The sequence below is a fragment of the Oryctolagus cuniculus genome, chromosome 9 (assembly GCF_051225735.1).
Source record: "Oryctolagus cuniculus isolate XC-2025 breed Fujian yellow rabbit chromosome 9, ASM5122573v1, whole genome shotgun sequence".
NCBI classification, from domain to species: domain Eukaryota; kingdom Metazoa; phylum Chordata; class Mammalia; order Lagomorpha; family Leporidae; genus Oryctolagus; species Oryctolagus cuniculus.
The window spans coordinates 71,307,726-71,329,388 of NC_142875.1; the positions used below are offsets into that span (position 1 = coordinate 71,307,726).

General features: G+C 49.8%; 1 protein-coding gene and 1 long non-coding RNA gene across 2 annotated transcripts in view; both read right to left on the reverse strand.

Moving 5' to 3' along the window:
- DHRS12 (dehydrogenase/reductase 12) overlaps window positions 1-17,794 on the reverse strand; it is a 33,047-nt gene extending 15,253 nt beyond the window's left edge. The window contains 3 exon segments of the mRNA XM_089303306.1: window positions 8,648-8,715; window positions 8,718-8,754; window positions 17,665-17,794. Of these exon segments, the coding sequence (XP_089159432.1) occupies window positions 8,648-8,715; window positions 8,718-8,754; window positions 17,665-17,760 (201 nt within the window). The 5' untranslated portion in view covers window positions 17,761-17,794.
- Window positions 17,795-20,882: 3,088 nt separating this feature from the next.
- On the reverse strand, window positions 20,883-21,663 carry LOC103352142 (uncharacterized). Its single transcript, XR_011378815.2, has 2 exons — window positions 21,538-21,663; window positions 20,883-21,017 (listed from the first exon to the last, which is right to left on the reverse strand). It is a non-coding gene; the product is annotated as an uncharacterized LOC103352142 (long non-coding RNA).

Here is a 21,663-nt window from a genome sequence, read left to right on the forward strand (position 1 = left end):
TTGACTCTTGCTGCTCCTTGGTGACTGCTGACACACCCCCATCAGAGCCAGGTCAGGGGCTCGTCCAGGTTAAGGAATTTGGACAGTGACCACCATTAGCCACTGTTCCTATGGTACTTAGTGTCTCCCATGCACTGGGGGTCTTAAGGGTCTGTGAGTTGGAGATGGGTCTTGGGAGTAACGTGCTGCGGGGGTAAAGATTGACAAGTGAGAGTGAGAGTACCTACACCCAACAGTGGGTGGCTAAGGGAGCCGTGCACCTCAGGAGCGCTGTTCTCTGCTTTCCTCTGAGGCTTCATGCCCCAGTTCTCTTCACGGGTGATGACAGAACTCGGCACATGGGTATTGACGTCGTTTATCTGTCAAACTCCTCTAGACCAGAAATCCCTTGACTTCTGAATCCTCACCACTGGCCCTATAGCATGTCCTCGATAAAAGTTTATGGACAGCCGGCGCGACAGCTCACTAGGCTAATCCTCCACCTGTGGCGCCGGCACTCTGGGTTCTAGTCCTGGTTTGGGCGCCGATTCTGTCCCAGTTGCTCCTCTTCCAGTCCAGCTCTCTGCTGTGCCCCGGGAAGGCAGTGGAGAATGACCCAAGTGCTTGGGCCCTGCACCCGCATGGGAGACCAGGAGAAGCACCTGGCTCCTGCCTTCGGATCAGTGCAGCACACCAGCCGTAGAGGCCATTTAGGGGGTGAACCAACAGAAGGAAGACCTTTCTCTCTGTCTCTCTCTGTCTATAACTCTACCTGTCCAAAAAAAAAAGTTTATAGACAAATAAAGTGCTTTTGTTCATTAACTATTTTGGTTAATAAATAGCTACCATATTGAACCCAGGTAATCCACTTACAAAGAATTAGGATGTACAAAATAAACCCTGGTGGTAGATTATTGTTCAACAACATTCACACCCTCCTTGGTGCCTTCAAGGGAAATGTACATTTCCCTGACGCATGCTTTGGGCAATGCTAGCATACGTGAACCAAGCAGGGGGTGGAACTGCTTGCCCATGGGACTTTCTGCCATTTCCATGAGAACATACCCTGGGGCCAGCCCAATGGTCCAAGAGGATACAAAACATCTGGAACATACTCCAGACCAGCTGATCCCAGCTGAGATCAGCTCACCCAGGAGACCTGCAGGAAAGTAAAAAAAAAAAAAAAAACAAACCACATGCTTGGGACTGGGTACGCTGAGACTGTGGCATGGACTGCTAGGCAGCCCAGCTGATGGATACAACCTCCCATGTCTTGGCTATGGATTGAGTATGTCCACAAAGGTTCATGAAGCTTAGTCACCAATGTAGTAATGTAGTAGGCCTTTAAGAGGTGTGGCCTGGCCAGCGCTGCGGCTCAATAGGCTAATCCTCCACCTAGTGGCGCTGGCACACCGGGTTCTAGTCCCAGTTGGGGCACTGGATTCTTTCCCGGTTGCCCCTCTTCTAGGCCAGCTCTCTGCTGTGGCCCGGGAGTGCAGTGGAGAATGGCCCAAGTGCTTGGGCCCTGCACCCCATGGGAGACCAGGAGAAGCACCTGGCTCCTGGCTTCAGATCAGCGCAATGCGCTGGCCACAGTGCGCCAGCCGTGGTGGCCACTGGAGGGTGAACCAATGGCAAAAAGGAAGACCTTTCTCTCTCTCTCACTATCCACTCTGCCTATCAAAAAAAAAAAAAAAAAAAAAAAAAAGGTGTGGCCTGGTAGGAGGTAATTAGGTCATTAGGGGACTTACCCTCACAAGGGATTAATGTAGTTTTCACAGGATCAAATTAGTTCTCACGAGAATGGGATTTTTTTTCTTTTTTTTTTTTTTTTAAGATTTATGTATGTATTTGAAAGGCAGAGTTGGTTGGGGGGGGGGTGGGAGGGAGGGAGGGAGGGAGAGAGAGAGAGAGAGAGAGAGAGAGATCTTCCATCTTCTGGTTCATTCCCCCAAGACAGCCACAAAAAGATGCGGCTGGGCCAGGCCAAAGCCAAGAGGCTAGAACTCCATCTGGGTCTCCCATGTGAGTGGCAGGGGCCAAAGCACTTGGGCCACCCTCTGCTGCTTCTCCAGGGAACTGGATCAGAAGTAGAGCAGCCAGAACTTGAACTTGTGTTCTTATGTATCCATATGTATCCATATGGGATGGATAAATAAATCTTTTTTAAAAATTAAAAAAAGTACCCAGCCTTGAGTATTCTGTGAGAGGAACATAAAATGGAAAGAGAAAACCCTCTACTAACAATGCCCCAGTATAATTTTTTGTCTTCTTTGTTTAAAGACTTACTTATTTATTTGAAAGTCAGAGTTACACAGAAAGTGAAGAAGAGGCAGAGAGAGAGAGAGAGAGAGAGAGAGAGAGAGATCTTCCATCTGCTGATTCACTCCCCCAATTGGCTGCAACAGCAGAGCTGTACCGATCCAAAGCCAGGAGCCAGGAGTTTCTTCCAGGTCTCCCATGAGGGTGCAAGGGCCCAAGGACTTGGGCCATCTTCTACTGTTTTCCCAGGCCATAGCAGAGAGCTGGATCGGAAGTGGAGCAGCCAGGACTCAAATTGGTGCCCATATGGGATGCCGGCACTGCAGGTAGTGGCTTTACCCGCTATGCCACAGCGCTGGCCCCTGACCTTTGTTTAGGAGGGCGAGCCACAGACTCTGGATTCAGATGACCTCTGATCTCAGTTTCCTCACAGGTAAAAATCCATGAGGTTGTTATGAGGATTGAGGAGGAGAATCCAAGAAAATCATTTAATACAGCCCCTGGCACAGGCTTCAGTATGTGCTAAGGTGTTCCTGGGCCTTGGGACCTTGACCAGCAGCTGGCCCTGGGCATGGGGAGTGCCAGTGAGCAGAAAAGAATGTCAAGGGACACAATGACTGACCACAGGAGCCCCCTCACCTGCAGCAGAAGCATTCCAAGACCCCGGTGGATGCCTTAAACCCCACAGAGCACTGACCCCATGTATAACGTGCTTTTACCCTTAGACACCTATTAAAGTTCATTTCTACATTAGGCACAGTAATAGATTAATAATAACTAATAAAATAGGAAAAGTGTAACAGCATTATTAAATAATAAGTTACACGACTATGACCTCCCTTGAAAAAGCCGCGACAGATACAAGGATATTTCAGAGTTCACGGAAAGGGCTCAGTGTTGTGGTGCAGCAGGTGAAGCCACCCCTGCAACTCGTATGCCATATGACAGCACTGGTTCAAGTGCTCCACTCCTTTTTTTTTAATAGAAAGCCTTTATTTAATAAATATAAATTCCGTAAGTACAACTTTTGGATTATAGTGGTTCTTCCTCCATACCCGCCCTCCCACCCCCAAACCATCCCACCTTCTACTCCCTCTTCCATCCCATTCTTCATTAAGATTCATTTTTAATTATCTTTATATACAGAAGATCAACTCTACACTAAGTAAAGATTTTAACAGTTTGTACCCACACAGACATTCAAAATATAAAGTAATGTTTGAAGACTAGTTTTATCATTAATTCTCATAGTACAACACATTAAGGACAGAGGTCCTACATGGGGAGCAAGTGCACAGTGACTCCTGTTGTTGATTTAACAACTGAGACTCTTATTTATGACGTCAGTGATCACTCTTGTCATGACCAACTGCTCCACTTCCAATGCAGCACCTTGCTAATGTGCCAAGAAAGGCAGCATATGATGGCTGAAGTACCTGGGTCCCTGACACCCAGGTAGGAGACCTGGATGGAGTTCTGGGTTTCTGGCTTCAGCTGGCCCAGCCCTGGCAGTTGCAACCATTTGGGGAGTGAACCAGCAGATGGAAGATCTGTCTGTCTCTCCCCATCTCTCTATCACTCTGTTGTTCAAATAAATAAATGAATAAAATCTTTCAAAAAAGGAAAGATCTTGGAAAAGAGAATTAAAAGACGATTTAGTACAAAATGTTGAAATCCATGTATCTTTTTTTCTTTTTAAGAGCTTTTATCTATTTTAAGAGCTTTTGTTTATTTAAAAGGCAGAGTTACAGAGAGAGAGGGAGGGAGAGAAAGAGAGAGAAAGAATCTTTCATCTGCTGGTTCATTCCCCACATGGCCAAATCGGCTGGGTCTGAGCCAGGCAGAAATCGGGAGCCAGGAACTCCATCTGGGACTCCCATATGGGTACAGGGTTCCAAGGGTCCAAGCACTTGAGCCATCTTTTACTGCTTTCCCAAGCACATTAGCAGGGAGTTGGATCAGAAGTGCAACAGCCAGGACGTGAACCAGCAACCATATGGGATACCAGCATTGTAGGTGGCAGCTTAACCTGCTGTGCCACCCTGCCTGCCCCTGCATCATATTTTTCTTACTACATGTTTCCAAGAGCTTTTTGAAGACCGTTCATATTAACATTTTCAGCCCACGGTTGACCGTGGGTCACTGAAACAGCAGAGCACAAAGCTGCAGGTAAAAGGGGAGCTGCTGCACTGACAGAGACCTCTCCGCAAAAACCTGGAGTGACCCGCCCCACCTGCTGCCCAAGAGCGAGGACACCGAGGCCCATCCTCCCCGACAGTAATGGTGGCGCAGCTGTCCTGGAGGTGGCAGGAGCGTCCCCATGTTGCATCCCGTGGTGTGAGGGAGGCTGTGGTGTGGGTGAGGGCTTTAATCTGCTCATAGCAAGCAGAGGCAGGTCGCCAGCAGAGCACTTAGCACAGCCTCCCCACCCATCTGTCTTCTCTGCTCGTGGCCTCTTAATGCTGCCGAGCACTACCAGGCAAACTGTGTGCTGGGAAAAGACCCCGCACAGGGTGCAGCCCAGCCCCACCACAGTGCATCTCCCCGCGCCTCCCCGCAGCAGCTCATGCTTGTCCCAGAGCAGGATAAACCACAAAAAGCTCCCCATGCCCCCCCCACCCCACCCCCCACCAAGGTAAGGAGAATGATTTTCAGACTTTGGCTAACACAGACATGGAATCTGAAGCTATCTCATATTTATCTAATCCACCAACTTGCAAACCCTTAGGATCTGCAGCTAAACTGAGCAAATCCTGGTGTTTGCACTATCCAGAGAGCAGGAGGGACTTCCTGATGTTTGATTGGGGACCGCAAATGTTTCTGGAGGCCCAACTGAATCTTAGAAAACAGAAAACAACCCATCCCACATTACATAATCGGGCCAGCAAAACATGCTTCTTATTAAAAAGGCAGCCAGTGATTTCCAGGGCTCGGACTGAGCTCTGCATCTTTTGTTTGGCCCTGAACCCACTAATTTTAACCTCTCCGCTTCTCCCCATGTCTCAAGCACAGACACATTCAGCTGCCTCTCCGTGGCTGGCACACCTCTTTGTGTATTGTGTTGTGTGTTTCACTCGAGAGAGGTGAATAGATATTGAAGCACAAGAATTATTATGCCTGGCAAAGAAGATGAGATCAATAAAATGTTCCTATCACAAATAGGAAATGAAAATGAAGAGCTATCAAGGTTCTCCGAAGCAGGCCTGGTCCATACAAAAGTGCAACAAAAGCAAACATACTCAAAAGGCCAGTCCCTCCAGAGTCATGCATCTTATCCACCCTCCCCCATCCAGCATACCCACCCCCTTAATCCTCCCCCCAGAACTTTGAGCTCCCCCAGGAAGGCCCCCAGCCCTGGCCTGGCCAACCCCCTCCCAGTACTCCTTAGCTCATCTTCATGACCATACGGTGTGAGGGAAGAACTGCTGCGGATGGTGAAATTGTGCGCTGCTCATGAGCATGGACTATGCAGGCAGTCAGTGTTAGCTTCAAATTCTGGGTCTGGGGCCAGTGCTGTGGCGTAGCAGGTAAAGTCACTGCCTGCGGTGCCGGCATCCCATATGGACACCGGTTCCAGTCCCAGCTGCTGCATTTCTGATCCAGTTCTCTGCTATGGCCTGGGAAAGCAGTGGGAGGTGGCCCAGGCCCTTGGGCCCTTGCTCCCATGTGGGAAACCCAGAAGAAGCTCCTAGCTCCTGGCTTCAGATTGGTGCAGCTCTGACCACTGCAGCCAATTGAAGAGTGAACCAGCAGATGGAAGACCCCTCTCTCTCTCTCTCTCTCTCTCTCTCTCTCTGCCTCTCCTTCTCTCTCTGTGTAACTCTGACTTTCAAATAAATAAATAAATCTTTAAAAAAACAAAATTCTGGGTCTGTTGCTTGACCCTAGGCAAGCTATGTAACCTCTCTCAGCCTCACTTTCTTTCTTTTTTTTTTTAATTTATTTATTTGACAGGTAGAGTTATAAACAGTGAGAGGGAAAGACAGAGAGAAAGATCTTCCTTCCGTTGGTCCACTCCCCAGATGGCTGCTATGGCCAGCGCTGTGCCGATCCAAAGCCAGGAGCCAGGTGCTTCCTCCTGGTCTCCCATGTGCGTGCAGGGGCCCAAGCACTTGGGCCATCCTCCACTGCCCTCCCAGGCCACAGCAGAGAGCTGGACTGGAAGAGGAGCAACCGGACTAGAACTGGCACCCATATGGGATGCTGGCACCGCAGGTGGAGGATTGACCAAGTGAGCCACGGCGCCAGCCCCAGCCTCACTTTCTTCATCTGTAAAGCAAAGGTAGGAATACCTCCACCACTGGTGGCCCCGAGAGTTAAGTGAAGTATGTGTGTATATACGTAAAGATAAAAACACTCTTGACTACCAGCACACAGCAAACACCCAGCAGCGTTTGGTGGATGGGTAAGTGGCAGAGCTGGTTTCATCCTGTGCAGGTACACACTTGGTTTCATGCTCTCATGTCACTGTAGATGTTTCAACACAGAGCCCCCCATTTTCATTTGGCACTGGGCTCAGCAGAGCCTGTAGCTATCCCGGCAGCCCCTGGGAGGCCAGCTGTAGCTCTGGAGCAATCTCGGCCATGCAGCGGATGAGCCGAACCCAGGCATGACCTTGGGTCGAAAGCACATTGTTGTACTTTTATTTTTGCAATGATGCCACATTTGGAACCAAGTCAATGCTGGGAATATTTCACACTAAACACATGCCATTTCATAGCAAGCTTCAAGGTATTTTTTTTTTTTTCTTAAAAAAAAAAAAAAAGCAACTGGGGCAGGTGCTGGACTCCACTTGGGATACCCACATCCCATACTGGAGTGCAAGGGTTCAAGTCCTGGCTCTGCTTCCCACTTCAGCTTCCCACTAAGGTGCACTGTGAGGGGCAGCAGGTGATAGTACTTGGGTCCCTGTGACGCATGTGGGAGACCTGGATTGGGTTCGTGGTCCTTGGCTTCACCCTGGCCCAGCCCTGGCTGTTGAAGGCATTGGAGAGTATACCAAATCTCTCCTTCCCCCTCTCTCTCCTTCTCTCCATCCCTCTGATTTTCAAATAAATAAATACATCTGGATAGAAGGCCTGTAAACATGACTATAAGCCTTGGCTCCAACCCTGAGTTTCAGATTCAGCAGACCTGGGGGGTGCTGCCCAAGAATGCGTACATCTACCAAACGGTGGTGCTGCAGCTCTTCTGGGAGTTGCGCTTTGAGAAACAGCATCTGACATAAAACGGTTTCCACCCATTACAGAGCCAGAGCCAGAGCCACAGCCCAGGTACCTGTGCTTTGGCCCAAAGCCCTTCCTGGACCATCTTCTTGTCCAGTGGTTTTGCCTTCATCAGCCCCAGTCAGAAAGAAGTTCCCTTGGTTGTGGTTTTTACATTTGTCTGCTCCACTTGAACTAAACTTGCTCTCTGCCTCAAAATAATGTCTATGATGAGCCTCAGGCTTCCTAGAAAAGAATGCTTTAACAACACCAAGTATTCCTGGCACTAACACGTATTATAAGAAGCATGAAGAAAGAGCAGTTTATAGAAAAATAATGTAATTGAAGATAAACTTAAATCCCTCCAAAAACCAAGAACCCAAAAGGTGCATCAACTTTTGGGGGGATCCTTCTGGGTTTCATCTATGCCTATGTTTATTTTGTTAAAAAAAAAAAACAGAAACATTGCTTGCATGCACCTAGAATATTGGTAATCAAGTTTTTTTTCCAAGTCCATCTTTTGAAAGCCCTCTTTTCTGGGCATGCAACCTGCATTACTGATTTAGAAATTACAGTTCCCACTTTAAGTCACAGAAAAATAGGGCCTAGGGATCTATTTCCTCCACCACCACCCAGGGGCTGACAGCTCTTGCCCAACATTCAAGTGATGGCAACAATTCTGCTGACCCCTCCTTCTATACCCTGTCCAGGAAAATGCCCCTCATGTGAGGACTCAGCCACAGAACTGCGAGCATACAGAGGGCCAACTGCATTGGGATCAAAAGGCAGCTTAGCTCCAAACAAAAGACCTGGGAAGAGCACACTGGGCACATTCCCACCTTGGTCCTTCCAGACTCGCGTTTCATGCAGATGATGTCACTGAAAGATTTGCTTCTCTGCCAGAGGTCATCTTTTGGACTAAACCTTTTATTCTGCCCTGAGCCTCTAATTTTAATATCCCAGTCCCCAAATCTATGGAATGCAGGCATGGTCATTCTATGGAAAATGGAACAGTGGCTGGTCCCCTTGTCTCCCCACAATCTTGCCTGCATGCTGGGTCTCTGTTTGAACCCAGTGAGTAATCTTGATGACAAGAGTAGGCCCAACCGAGAAGGATTCTTGCATAGACTCACAAGCATACATATCCACCCACACCCACACAGACAAAATGTGTACAAACATGAGCTTTATCCTCTACTTACATTTACAAAGTTCACCAGAACACAGAGTTTATGTTCCTGCTTGAAATTTTCAGCAAATTTACAGATTTTCTGGGATCAGACAAGTTCATAATATATAGAAAAATGGTCTAAACCAAAAAATCGAAAAATGTAAAGCTTTTTTGATTATTTATTTATTTGAGAAAGAGAGTACATGCTCCCATCCATTCAGTAGTTCACTCCCCAAATTTCCACAAGGGCCGAGACTTGGCTAAACCAAAGCCAGAAGCCAGGAAATCAACCCAGGCCTCCCACATGTGCAGCAGGTGCCCAATCACTTGAGTCATCACTGCTGTCTCCCAGGGTCTGCATTAGCAGGAAGCTGGAGCCAGGAGCCAGAGACAGGTATCAAAACCAGGCACTGGCCGGCACCATGGTTCACTTGGTTAATCCTCTGCCTGTGGCACCGGCATCCCATATGGGCACCAGGTTCTAGTCCCGGTTGCTCCTCTACCAGTCCAGCTCTCTGCTGTGGCCTGGGAAGGCAGTGAAGGATGGCCCAAGTGCTTGGGCCCCTGTACCCACATGGGAGACCAAGAGGAGGCACCTGGCTCCTGGCTTCAGATCGGCATGGCTCCGGCCATAGCGGCCATTGGGGGGTGAACCAATGGAAGGAAGACCTTTCTCTCTGTCTCTCTCTCTCGTTGTCTGTAACTCTACCTGTCAAATAAATAAATAAAAATCTTAAAAAAAAAAAAAAACAACACGCACTGCAGTGTGGGATGTGGCCACCTTAACTGGCATCTTAACCACTAGGCCAGACGCCTGACCCAGACCAAGTGTTAGTGAACTTATTCATTGTTTTGCTATTAAGTTGTAGGATTAATAATAGGTCTTAGACATGTTTTTGTTGGAGTTGGCATTGTGGCATAGCAGGCTAAGCCACTGCCTACAACACCAGCATCCCACATAGGTATCAGTTTGTGTCCTGGTTGCTACACTTCTGCTTCAGCTCCCTACTAATGCATCTGGGAAAGCAGAGGAAGATGGCCTAGGTGCTTGGGCCCCTGCCACCCACGTGGGAGACCCAGAAGAAGCTCCTGGCTCCCGGCTCCTGGTTTTGGTCTGGCCCAGTGCTAGCCACTGCAGCCATCTACAGAGTGAACCAGCAGATGGAAGATCTCTCTCTCTCCCTCACTCTCTCTCCCTCTCTCTCTCTCTATATATATATATAATTCTGACTTTGAAATAAATAAATAAATATTTTTTAAAAAGAAAGTTTATGCTATATATAAACATACTTTATTTCCTTTAATGCCTATGTAACATCCCTTTGAGTTGGTAGGTCGCTGTTTTCTGCTGCCAATCTTTTAGAGTTTTGTAGTCAATATACTGTTATTAAAACAATGTGCTAAAAACATTATAAACTGATGACAACTTCCTTTGTGACCTTGAGTCCTTGCTCATGATGCTTATCAGTTTCTGCCTTGTTTTATGGCTGTCACTACATCCCCCAGGAGACAAAACTCCCTGAGGGAGGAGCCATGCCTAATGCCACCTCTTCCCGTATGGGGGTACATACAGTCACACACATGGTGAGTGTGTTAGTCAGCTTTTTGTTAAGGGAGAAGGTGTATTTGGAGGTTCCTAGGTCAAGATCAGGCAGCCCCACGAGTGTGGCATCTGATGAGTGCAGTGGATGGTGTACACATGATGAGGGAGGATCATACGGCAAGCCAGGAAGAACAGAGAGAGACAGAGAGAGAGAGAGAGAGAGAGAGAGAGAGAGAACGAATCCTAGTCTTCCATGTCCTTGTGTCTCTCTTCATAAAGCCTCCATGATTCATGGGGACTCCACACCCGCAACTTAATGCAACCCAATGACTTTCCAAGGATCAAGTTCCATCCTTAATTAATTAACATAACACTCTGCAGATCAAGACTTTAACAGGCAGACCTTTGGGGGACATCCAAACTATGATCCAGACTACAACAACAGGTGAAAATGTCCACTGTTTGTTTAGACCCTTTTTGCAAAGCCATATGGAAGCATCTAGTGTATGGGAGGCTTTCCTCTGAGCTTCAGCAGACTTTTGTGACTTATCACCCACCAAAGGCAGAGGTTCCTGCTGCTGCAGAGACCTGAACACTGAACCTGCAGACACGAATCTGGGCAACAGCCCCAGATAAAGCAGAGGAGTCAGTGCCCTGCCTTGGCTTCCCCATTCAGGGAGCCACAGAACACAAAGCATACCTTCTGTTTTAAAAAAAAATGCTAAAACCTGTTGTTCTCTCATCCTGAGATCAAGGCTCAGAGAATGAGAAAACAGAAGCAATTCTACCCTTCATGACTCAGGAAGTCTGTAGTTAGCTTGCATACCATATTCAGCTTCTGTCTGGCAGAACCAAATATTCCTCCATTTTCAAAGGACAGGCAAAGTATTGTCTGTACAGGATTGGGTTCTTTGCAAACGTCTGTGAAGGTCCTCAGCCTGCCAGAGCAGACACAAGGCTGCTGACTCACACTGGGATCAGCTGGAAGCCTGCACCAGTGACTCCAAGATGAGTCTCCACACTTGATCCTTTCATGCCAAGGCCTTCCCTAAACCTAGTCCCGGACTCCCTTCTGCCCAACAGTGCTGCACAGCACTTTTGCAAAGTCTGGGCTAAAAACAACAGAAGCAGCAACATAAAAGCCCATTCTACTTTGCACACCTCACAAGCTCTCTGAGCTTCCTGGAAGCACCTGGGGTGTTTCAATGAAAAGGAGGCAGTGCCAGGGACAAGAGAACCACATTCCATCAGGGAGCCTGGTAGGATGCAGCATCATGAAAGGGAGAAGGAAATCACCCATCTCCCTCTGGAGCAAAACAGGAAGCCAGAAAGCTCTCAGAAGAAAAGGCCAGCAGCAAAGAAGGGGCCAACATTGTGGCACATGGGTTAAGCCGCTACCGGCGATCCCAGCATCCCATATGGACATCAATTTAAGTCCTGGCTGCTCTGCTTCCAATCCAGCTCCCTGCTAATGTGCCTGGGAAAAAAGCAGAAGATGGCCCAAGTTCTTGGATCCCTGAACCCACATGGGAGACCCAGATGGAGTTTCTGGTTCCTGGCTTTAGCCTGGCCTAGCCCCAGCCATTGTAGACATTTGGGGAGTGAAGCAGAAAAATGGAAGATTTCTCTCCCCTCTCCCTTCTCCCTCTGCCTTTCAAATAAATAAACAACTCTTTATTAAAAAAAAAAAAGGAAGGAAGGAGAACAGGTGCACATGTATACAAACCCCAACCTATGGATCAATACAATAAAAAGGTTCACCCTGGGAATCACTGCCCCCCTGTATCCTTTAAACCCTGGGACACAAGTGTGATTACCAAAATGCAACAAAACTCAACTGCAGATGAGCCAAGTGGCCTCTGTGTGGCCTAAAGTCATGAAGTGACTTCATGGGAACTGACCTCCCTATGTCAATTCCCACAATCAGTAAACACAAACAATGCATGGATATGCTCTCAAAAGTAGAAATCATCCTGTAGGAATGGGGTGGGGTATTTAATATTAATGATGAACACTAGGCAACTAAAGCAATCCTACTTGAAAGACTGGAAAGCCACTCTGGCCTGGGACAGCTGGAGAGCAGAAACCCTGTTTTCATCTTGGAGTTTGATGCCGATGGGCTCAGTCCCCCACAGGACACTAGGGCATCAGCAGCACCTTCCAGCCACATCAGGAGGGTGACAGGAGTTGAACTATTGCCTAGGCCCCTGGCCCTCTGCGATCTTTCCTTCTAAAATCCACAACTCCAATTTAATCATGAGAAAGACATCAGACAAATCCCAGCTGAGAGACTTTCTACAAAATACCTGATTGTACTCTTCAAATCCATCAAGGTCCTCAAGAAGTGGGCGGGGGTTGGGGCTGAGAAACTGTCATGGCCAAGAGGAACAGAGGAGACATGAGGAATAAGTGTAACGGGGGGACCCAGAGCAGAACCAGGACATCAGGGGGAAACAGGAAATCTGGATGGGAGACCTTTCTCTGTCTCTCCCTCTGTCTGTAACTCTGCATCTCAAATAAATAAATCTTTTTTAAAATAATGAATAAAGTAATGTTACTCCTGTTTTTCATAGGAGGAAAGTGGGGCTCAGGGAAGCTAAGAACAGTGCCCATGCTCCCAAGGCAGGTGAGTACAGTACCAGGACTCACAAGGGAGGGAGTCCAATCCCTCCCTGCACACCTGGCCGCTTGTGTGAGCAGCCTCTGGTCTAGGCACCTGCCTTGGGCTGTGGAGAGGGTACCTCTGCCTAACAGGGAGGATGCAGAGCCCAGGGGGCCCTAGAGTCAGGGAAACACACCCAGAGATCAAAGCAGGGGTGCCACCGCTGCCTCGGACCCTCTAAGCTCTGCGTGCTGGAGGACACTGACGATCACAAAGGAGAGTGGGTTTCCTGTGTGTGTGTGTTCTAGTCCCTTCTACATGCAGACATGAGGGTGAGAGGGCAATGGGTGAAGGGCTCACTCTCCACAGCCCCCCAGGAAACAGGCTTACTTCCCTTTGCAGCTCTGGAGCCCTCCCAAAGATGAGGGAAGTGGATATAAGGATAGGTCAATATTGTGAACAGAGCCACATTATCATGTTTCCATATAAATCCACTTTGTAAAAAAACTGTAGCCCAAACCCCAGTGAGCTGGAATCCAAGCAAACCTTCCTCTGTCCACAAGATTAGTATTCTTGTTGCATCCCGTAGCAGCAAAACTGAAAGTTATCAGCAGGCAGACAGCCAGCTTTCAATCCCAGGCACCGCAGCCCGCAGATCGTAGCAGCACTTGCAGACATTAGAGAAGATTTACAGACCCTCACCGTCGCCGCCAGCTCTGAGCCTCTGTAAGGCATCTGATGGTGTGACATTCATCTGTGAGCAGGGGAAAGGAACAAAACATAATAACAACCTTCAGGAGCCATGCAAAACCCTCCGTGTGAGGTTGGGGCATTCTTCTCTCTGGCCATGCCAAGCCTGAGAGGCAGGGCTGAGATCAACCACCCACTCCACCCCCAGTCCCTCTTTTGGGACTCCCAGTTGTGGGGTCTGCTGAAGAAGCAAGCAAAAATAGAGTGGTAAAAATGGAATGTGCCTATTCTTTAGTTACAGTGAGCTGGGGTGGCCAAGCATCATCCCCAGGGGTCCTCTCTCTCCATTTGACCGTGGTGGCCAGGGTTTCCCATGTACGGCCCACCTAATAGGCAAAGGATTTGTGCAGTGGCATGGGCTCCACGTTGAGAATGGTCTCATGCTTGGTTTAATACTCTGCCTTCACCATCTTGAAACTGTCAGTAACTCAGACACAAGGGTCCCACCTTTTCATTTGGCACTGAGTACCGCCAACTAAGTAAGCCAGTTGGGGTTCCAACCCTCTCAAAAGAAGACCACAAAACATGGGCCATATCTGCAGCTCTTCTTAGAAAGTAACTCTCCAGGGGCCAGCACTGTGGCCTGTGACACTGGCATCCCATATGGGTGCTGGTTCTAGTCCCAGCTGCTCCTCTTCAGATCCAGCTCCCTAAAAATGTACCTGGGAAAGCAGTAGAAGATGGCCCAAGCACTTGAGCCCCTGCACTCATGTGGGAGACCCAGAAGAAGCTCCTGGCTCCTGGTTTTGCATCAGCGCAGGTCCAGCCATTGCAGCCATTTGGGGAGTGAACCAGCAGATGGAAAATTTCTCTGTCTCCCCTCTCTCTGTAACCCTGCATCTTTTTTTTTTTTTTTTTTTTTTTTTTGACAGGCAGAGTGGACAGTGAGAGAAAGAGACAGAGAGAAAGGTCTTCCTTTTTGCCGTTGGTTCACCCTCCAATGGCCGCCGCAGCCGGTGCGCTGTGGCTGGCGCACCACGCTGATCCGATGGCAGGAGCCAGGTACTTATCCTGGTCTCCCATGGGGTGCAGGGCCCAAGCACTTGGGCCATCCTCCACTGCCCTCCCTGGCCACAGCAGAGAGCTGGCCTGGAAGAGGGGCAACCGGGACAGAATCCGGCGCCCCGACCGGGACTAGAACCTAGTGTGCTGGGACCGCAAGGTGGAAGATTAGCCTAGTGAGCCGCGGCGCCGGCAACCCTGCATCTTAAGGAAGGAAGGCAGCCAGGAAAGAAAGAAGGAAGAAAAAAAAATTTAAGTAGCTAAGTAACTCTTACGGAGCAGGTACGGTATACCCCTACGGCATACAAGAGTATCTGCATTAGAGTCCAGGCTTCACTCCCTCCCAGCTTCCTCCTAATGCTCACCCTGGGAGGCAGCAGCAACAGCTCAAGTAGCTGAGTTCCTGCCACCCACCTGGGAGACCTGGACTGAGTTTCCGGCTCCCAGCTTCAGCCCAGCCCTGGCTGTTGTGAGCATTTAGTAGCTGTCTGTCTCTCAAATGAATGAAAAACAAACAACAACAACCAAAAAAGCAGTTCTCATCAAGACCATAATGCTGTTGATTATTCCTCTTCATGGCAGGCCACTGGGTGAACTAATCCATGTCTTGGTGGCCCCTTGATGCGTCTTCACGATGGGGCTCCTCTGGGGTGGAAAAGGTAGCAGTGCCGCTGTGCAGTGTAATGTTCCTGCAGCAGCAACCGGGCTGCTGGCTTCTGCTCGCTTCACAGGCAGCCAGGGCTGCAGGGGCAGACCTTGGTATGCCACTTATTTTGGGCCAAATCGAGCAATTCCAGGTAGGTAGGGCACTGTTGGCTGAGGCTGCCTCTCCAGTGCAGAGGCACAGACACAGGCAGTTGCCCAGTGAACGCGGGCTGGTGCCTAGCCTCCTTGAAGCTGACCACAGAGGCAAGAATGCCCGGAGAATGGGGACTAGCCACTCACCTGGTTACTGCTCTCCCCATGATCTCACCTCTGGCCCCTTGAGCTTGTTCTTGTCCTGACAAATCAGGTAAACTGTGCCACCTGCTGGAATTCAGAGAAACCATCTGTGAGTCACAGCAACAGCTATGCAAACCAGGTTTGCAATGGAAAATTGAGACACATGGAAGACCTACAGAAAGAGTACCTCCAATTGAGACTATTCTGGAAAATCCTAATGCTTCATCCCACATGTAGAGTGGTAAGGTAACAGTGAAGGTGACAATAGAATGAATTTTCTCTCTTGCCCATCTGGGCTGGCAGCACACCTGGAATAACATCTTTTTTCTTCTTCTTTTTAAGGATCTGGACACAATAAATTCTTGGCTATATCTGCATTCCCAGCATCTTACCTTCTGATTCAGAGGTCTCAACCCTGGCTGCTTTTTGGACTCACCTGGGGAAACTTTTAAAGATCTAGATGATTGGCCCAGGCCTCAGTATGTTTCTTATTTGAATTTGTTTATTTGAGAGGCAGAGAGATAAACAGAGATGGTTCCCATCCACTCCTTCACTCCCCAAATGACCACAATGGCAGGGGGACTGAAGTCAGAGCCAGGAGTTATATCCAGGTTTCCCATGTGGGTAGCAGGATCCCAATTACTTGACTCACCACCACTGCCTCCCAGGGTCAGTATTACCAGGAAGCTGGTGTCAGGAGCCAGAGTCAGGTACTACACACACCTAGGCACTTCAGCATAGCACTCAGGTATCCCACCCAGAATTTTAGCTGCTAGGTCAAACACCCATTCCCTGGGTGGGTCCTAAAAGCTCTGCATATGATCTAACATCCAAAGTGGAAAAGCACTGGCCCAGCCCGTAGAAGGGACTCAATAAACAGTTACTGAATGTGGAATCCACAGATGGTTCCATGTATTCCAGCAAATACCATGGCATCATCAGTCAAGGATCCTCTAAAGGAGGATGCCTTGGCTACATCAGTAAAGAAGCATGGAGGGTGGCATGGTGGCGTAGCAAGTAAGCCTACCACCTGCAGTGCCAGCATCCCATATGGGTGCCAGTTCCAGTTCCAGCAGCTCTACTTCCGATCCAGCTCTCTGCTGTGGCCTAGGAAAGCAGTGGAATATGGCCCATATCCTTGGACTCCTGAACCCACATGGGAGACCCAGAAGAAGCTCCTGGCTTCAAATTGGCTCAGCTCTGGCCATTGCAGCCATTTGAGGAGTGAACCAGCGATGGAAGACCTTTCTCTGTCTCTCTCTGCCTTTGGCTCTCTGTAGTTCTGCTTTTCAAATAAATAAATAAATCTTAAAAAAAAAAAGAAGTATGGAGTCTGCTTCCTTCACTAAAAATAGCCCATGGGGTCTACTTCATGGGAGGCCGCAGGCAAACTACAAAACCAGCCCCTGTTCACAACCCAGCATAACGATTCCCAGTTGCCAAGATGCAGTTAATCCTCCCCCTGATTTGGCAGATAATTAAATAAAGCTCCCAGGGATCTCATATTCCCCTGGAACACACTGAACTTGGTTTTAGAGGGGGAAGAGAAGGAATCACCTTCAGTATCTTGAAGAGTGATAAATTCCCCACCCTATGTCCCTGGCTTTTGCCAGACATCCATGTTTCCCAGAAAAGAGGCTCTGGAAAGATTGGGCCAACTTCCCAAGCCACTGTAGAGTCCAGGCAGGAAATCCTGGCATTTGCCCCAAGGAAGTCTTTCACTGAACAACTGATGGGGCACCTGGTGAGCCCCTGCACAGCCAAGCTTAGGGAAGGGGAGTGCTAAGCTGCTCTCGCCTCCAGCTGCTCTGATCTGGGCACCAGCAAGCAAGTGCACTCCGCTCTCCAGTTATGTTGGAAGCCCTGTGCTCTTCACTAGGGTTCACATCTAGGCAGTGATGCAATGCCCCTCGTGAGAATCTCAGTAATAGCTCTGTAGCCACGGCTCCAGCGGTGATCCTGGTGACCAGAGTCAGCTTGAGCTCCTCATTGCTGTCATTCAGAAAACACGGTGACCCGGGGAAGGCCCTGAGCCCTCCTGTGAATTAAGTGTTGAAGAAAGGGCTCCAGGTACTGGCTCTGTCCACCTCTAGCTCGAAGCTGCACGCATCACTCACATGGCTGGCAGCACGCCCATCACTATGCAATCACTGTCCAGGACTTCCAGGCCTGCCAGTGACTCAGGCTGGCCACGGGGCACGCTGCTCACCTTGCTTGGCTAGTTCAGTGGCAGCTGCTTTTCCAATGCTGCTGTTCCCTCTGCAGACCAAGAAGGCTCTTCCAGGGACTCGGACCTCCAAGGCATCAGCGGGTAAAGTCCTCCGATGCAGACTCCTAGTCACTACTGGAAAAAGCAGACCCACAGGAAGAATGGCCATCAGGAGCCAGGACACAGACTCCTTCAGAGAGAAAGCCTGATCCTCTCTCTGCCTCTTCCAACACACCGCACGCCTTCCTTCCTCTTCTCTTTTCATCCTCCCTGCTTCCCTTCCTGCTCTCACAAACACCACCATCTTCTCTAGGCCTACGTCTCCTGGAATATTATCTTCCTCAGATTTTAAAAATATAAGAAGACTTCAACATTTTGGTTTCTGAACTGTCTCTCTGCCTCTGATACTGGAAAGTGGCAAAAACAAAGACCAAAAAAACCCCAAGCCCTATACCCTTGATCAATGGACAGTCTTTCTCGTGTTCTGAAAAGGAACGTGTGGGAGGCCACTAACAACGTGCTGATTGCACCTCACGCTATCCCTGCCTTGAGGACAGGGGCCGATTTGCAAGTGGGCCATGAAGGAGGAGGAGGCAGAGTGATTTGGGCTCTGCACCTGCTCAGGGGGAGGCAAGGCAGCTCCTTCAGGGCACACAGTGCACTGCACAACTCCAGAGGCGCCTTTCGGATTACAGCAGTGAGAGACCTGCACCTGCATTATGACAATTTTCCAGCAGATGACGGTGAGCATGCAAAGTGCTTTTACCAGTTTGCACAAAGGGATCACACCAGACAGGCATAACCTAGAGTGGCTGCATGGCTTCACTCCACCTTCCTCTTGCAATACATCTACTTTTACTCTGCTCCTTTCCAGTTTACAAAATTGGCAGGCCTGGGGGAGGGGGAGGGGGAAGACCATGAGGGCAGACTCTTCCCATACACAGCTCTGTGCCCCCACAGAGCCACACAATCCCCCCTCTCAAGGGAGAGCAGGACTCTAAGCCAAAGGGTCCACTATTTCCCCCTCAAGGGAGAGCAGGCCTCTAAGCCCAAGCGTCCACAAGAGGCCGAGAGCCTTCCCACATGCCCTGATTACACACACACACTGCCAACAGCTGGCCAGCTGCCTCAGGCCCCGGCCAGGTTCAACAGCCCGTTACACGCCCCGGAAGAGGCCCAAGGATGTTTACAAGCCTGGGTTTGGTTTGGAAGTCAGTGCCAAGGGGCAGGCATCACCTCTTGCCTCGGTCAGGTCAGTCATTCTTTTGTGAACAGGAAAAATGTTCCTGTTTGCACCACCTATAACTTGCCTGAATGCCCAGGCCATCCAGAGAATGTTCTCCCCTTTCCTTCCACTGTGAGTGGCTCACTGGTGGTTCAAGCAAGACTTCTTATTCCAAAGCCTTCCTGAAAGGTTGACTTGAAACTAAAAATAGTATCAGCAGCAAGGGCTTGGACTGAACAACCTGGGAGTAAATCACAGATCTGCCTTTTTAAAAAATGTTTATTTTTATCTACTTCAAAGTGGGGGGGGAGAGAATGAGAGAATCTTCCATCTGCTGGTTCATTCCCCCAAATGCCTGCAACAGCCAGGGCTGGGCAAAGCTGAAGCCAGGAGCTCCATCCAGGTCTCCCACAAGGGTGACAGGGACCCATCACCTGCCACTTCGTAGGATCCACTAACAGGAAACTGCATCGGAAGCGAAACAGCTGGGACTCGAACCAGGATACAGTTTAACCCACTGCGTCACAACACCAATCATACAGTTCTGCCTCTTAATAGCTATGCAACCTAGTGTGTTGACTTAACCTTTCTGAGTTCCTGTTTCCTCATCTACAGATGAGGAACAATAACACAGATAATAAGTGCTACCTGTCGGATGGCCTAAATGGAAAAAAAGAGAGCGAGAGATCGTGTGTGTAAGGTATTTATAATAGCACTTGGAACATACTAAGAACAGTGGTTGCTGTTTGTACTATTATGATTATTCAAGCCAATTCCTTCCATGTTTGGTTGAGCTCATGGACCTCCTAACCCTTGGCATTAGTAGGGCCTCTAAGTACATTTCAAACTGCAAAGACCTGCCTTCCCTTCAAGCAGAAGTGAGCCCTAGGGTTGCCTTGAAAGGATTTGCTGATGGAACCAAGGGCCCTGGGTCAGTGAGTGGGGACCTGCCCAGGAAGGGCACTGGCAGAGAATGAGCGAGGGCTTCCTAAAGCACAGAGAGCCAGAAAAACAGCAGGCCACGGGGAACATGGAGGAACCCGGCCGGAAGCCCCCCTCCTCCAGGCAGGAAGCCACGCAGGTGTTCCTCTGACACCCACTAGAGGAGGCAGTGGCCTCTGGGCTACCTGGCTGATCCGCATTAGACTGCTTGCAGGGAGGTTCTGTGGATGAAAGCTCTCCCTCAAACTCCAGGCTGGGAGCCCCGCCAAGCGGGCAGTGCGTGGCCAGCCTGCAGGACGCGTCCTACCTGCCCTTGGCCTTGGATCTTGGCCTTCCACACCAGAACTCCAGCCTGGCCCAATCTGTTGTTAATAAGACTTGGCTTTCATGTGAGCGCCCTCTCCCTCTTGGGGAAGCATTTCCTTTTCACAAACTCTGGATGTCAGTTTTAAGGTCATGAGATAGTAGAGGATAAAGGCCAAGGTCTTCCGTGTCAAAGGGGGAGGCCCCAGACCAACCTCACCTGGAGACCTGTGAGAAATGCCTTCTGTCTCCTAAGTCAGACACTGTGGGGTGAGCTCTCCCCATGATTCTGATTCCAGCTGAGGACAATGGAACTTAGTGCTACCTGAACCCCAGATAGTAGGAATCACGGTAGGGGTGGTGGGTGCCGGCTAGGAGGCATTCGGGTCCTCTCACCCCCTACTCACCCAAGTAGAGAATTTGTTCAGGTGGCACCCATACCTGCCTGGGGCCTGGGAGTCCTTTTTAAAATAGCCAGGGAACTGTCAGATTCTGGCAAGTTTAGGAAACACACACCAGACCCTGCTGCTTAGGGACCGAAAACAGGAAGGCTTTACAAAAATCCTGGCGTGCCAACAAAAATATCATAAATCCTAACTACAGGTTCTCACAATGTAATCAAAAGAAGCTGTTGTCTGCCCCCACAACTCACCAAGCGGAGCAGGCAAAGCCACCTAAGTCTGTGCCGCAGCCGCCTGTTCCACGCACACCACTGGCTTGGGACGGGCCCTTCAAGCTGGGTCAGAAGGAAGGGGTCCAGAGCCCCAGAGAGGGATTTCTACCCGCTTGCTCTCCCCGGGCTGCAAGCTGGCGCAAGCGTTCCTACTGTGCTCTGTGTAACACAGAAAGATCCAGCCAACAGTGGCCACTGCCAGAAGACATCCTTTGAAAGAAAGAGGCCGTCACCTGTCCTTTAGTGGGACAGGGCGGAGAGTTATTCTCAACATTCTCCACGCCTCAGGAGGGACTGAACTTTTCCCAAAACCCTGTGGGGTGAAGAGAAGGGAGCTGCAACTCCTGCCTCTGCTCGGAGCTCCGCCTGAACCCAGGCAGGACGGAAACGAACAAATGATAAAACCCAGTGCAGGGACGGACGGAAGTCGCCCACCTGGCGGGTTTGAAAGACTGCCAGGCGAAGCCACGCGCAGCCCCACTGAGTCAGCGTCCCTACGGGTGGGGCCTGGGAACTGGCGTCGTTAATTCTCCCCCAGGCTCTGACGCGCACGCAGGGTGGAGATCCACCGGGGAGCTTAATGAATTCTCAGATAAGAACCTCCCTCTGCCCTCCGCGGAATCCGCCAGCCCTGGGGCGCCTGGAGCCACCGCCAAGCGCCCTTCACCAGGCGCGCGCACGCACGCGCGCCGCATCGTCTCGCTGACCACAAACACGCCCGGGGAAGTACCAAGGCAGAGTCCCGCATGGCGACTCGCAAAGAGCGAGCCTCACGCCGCAGCCACCCTCACGAAGGACGGTCCCCCAGTGCGGGCGCTGACTTAACGCCCAGGAGGCTCCACGGCGCTGGCGCCGC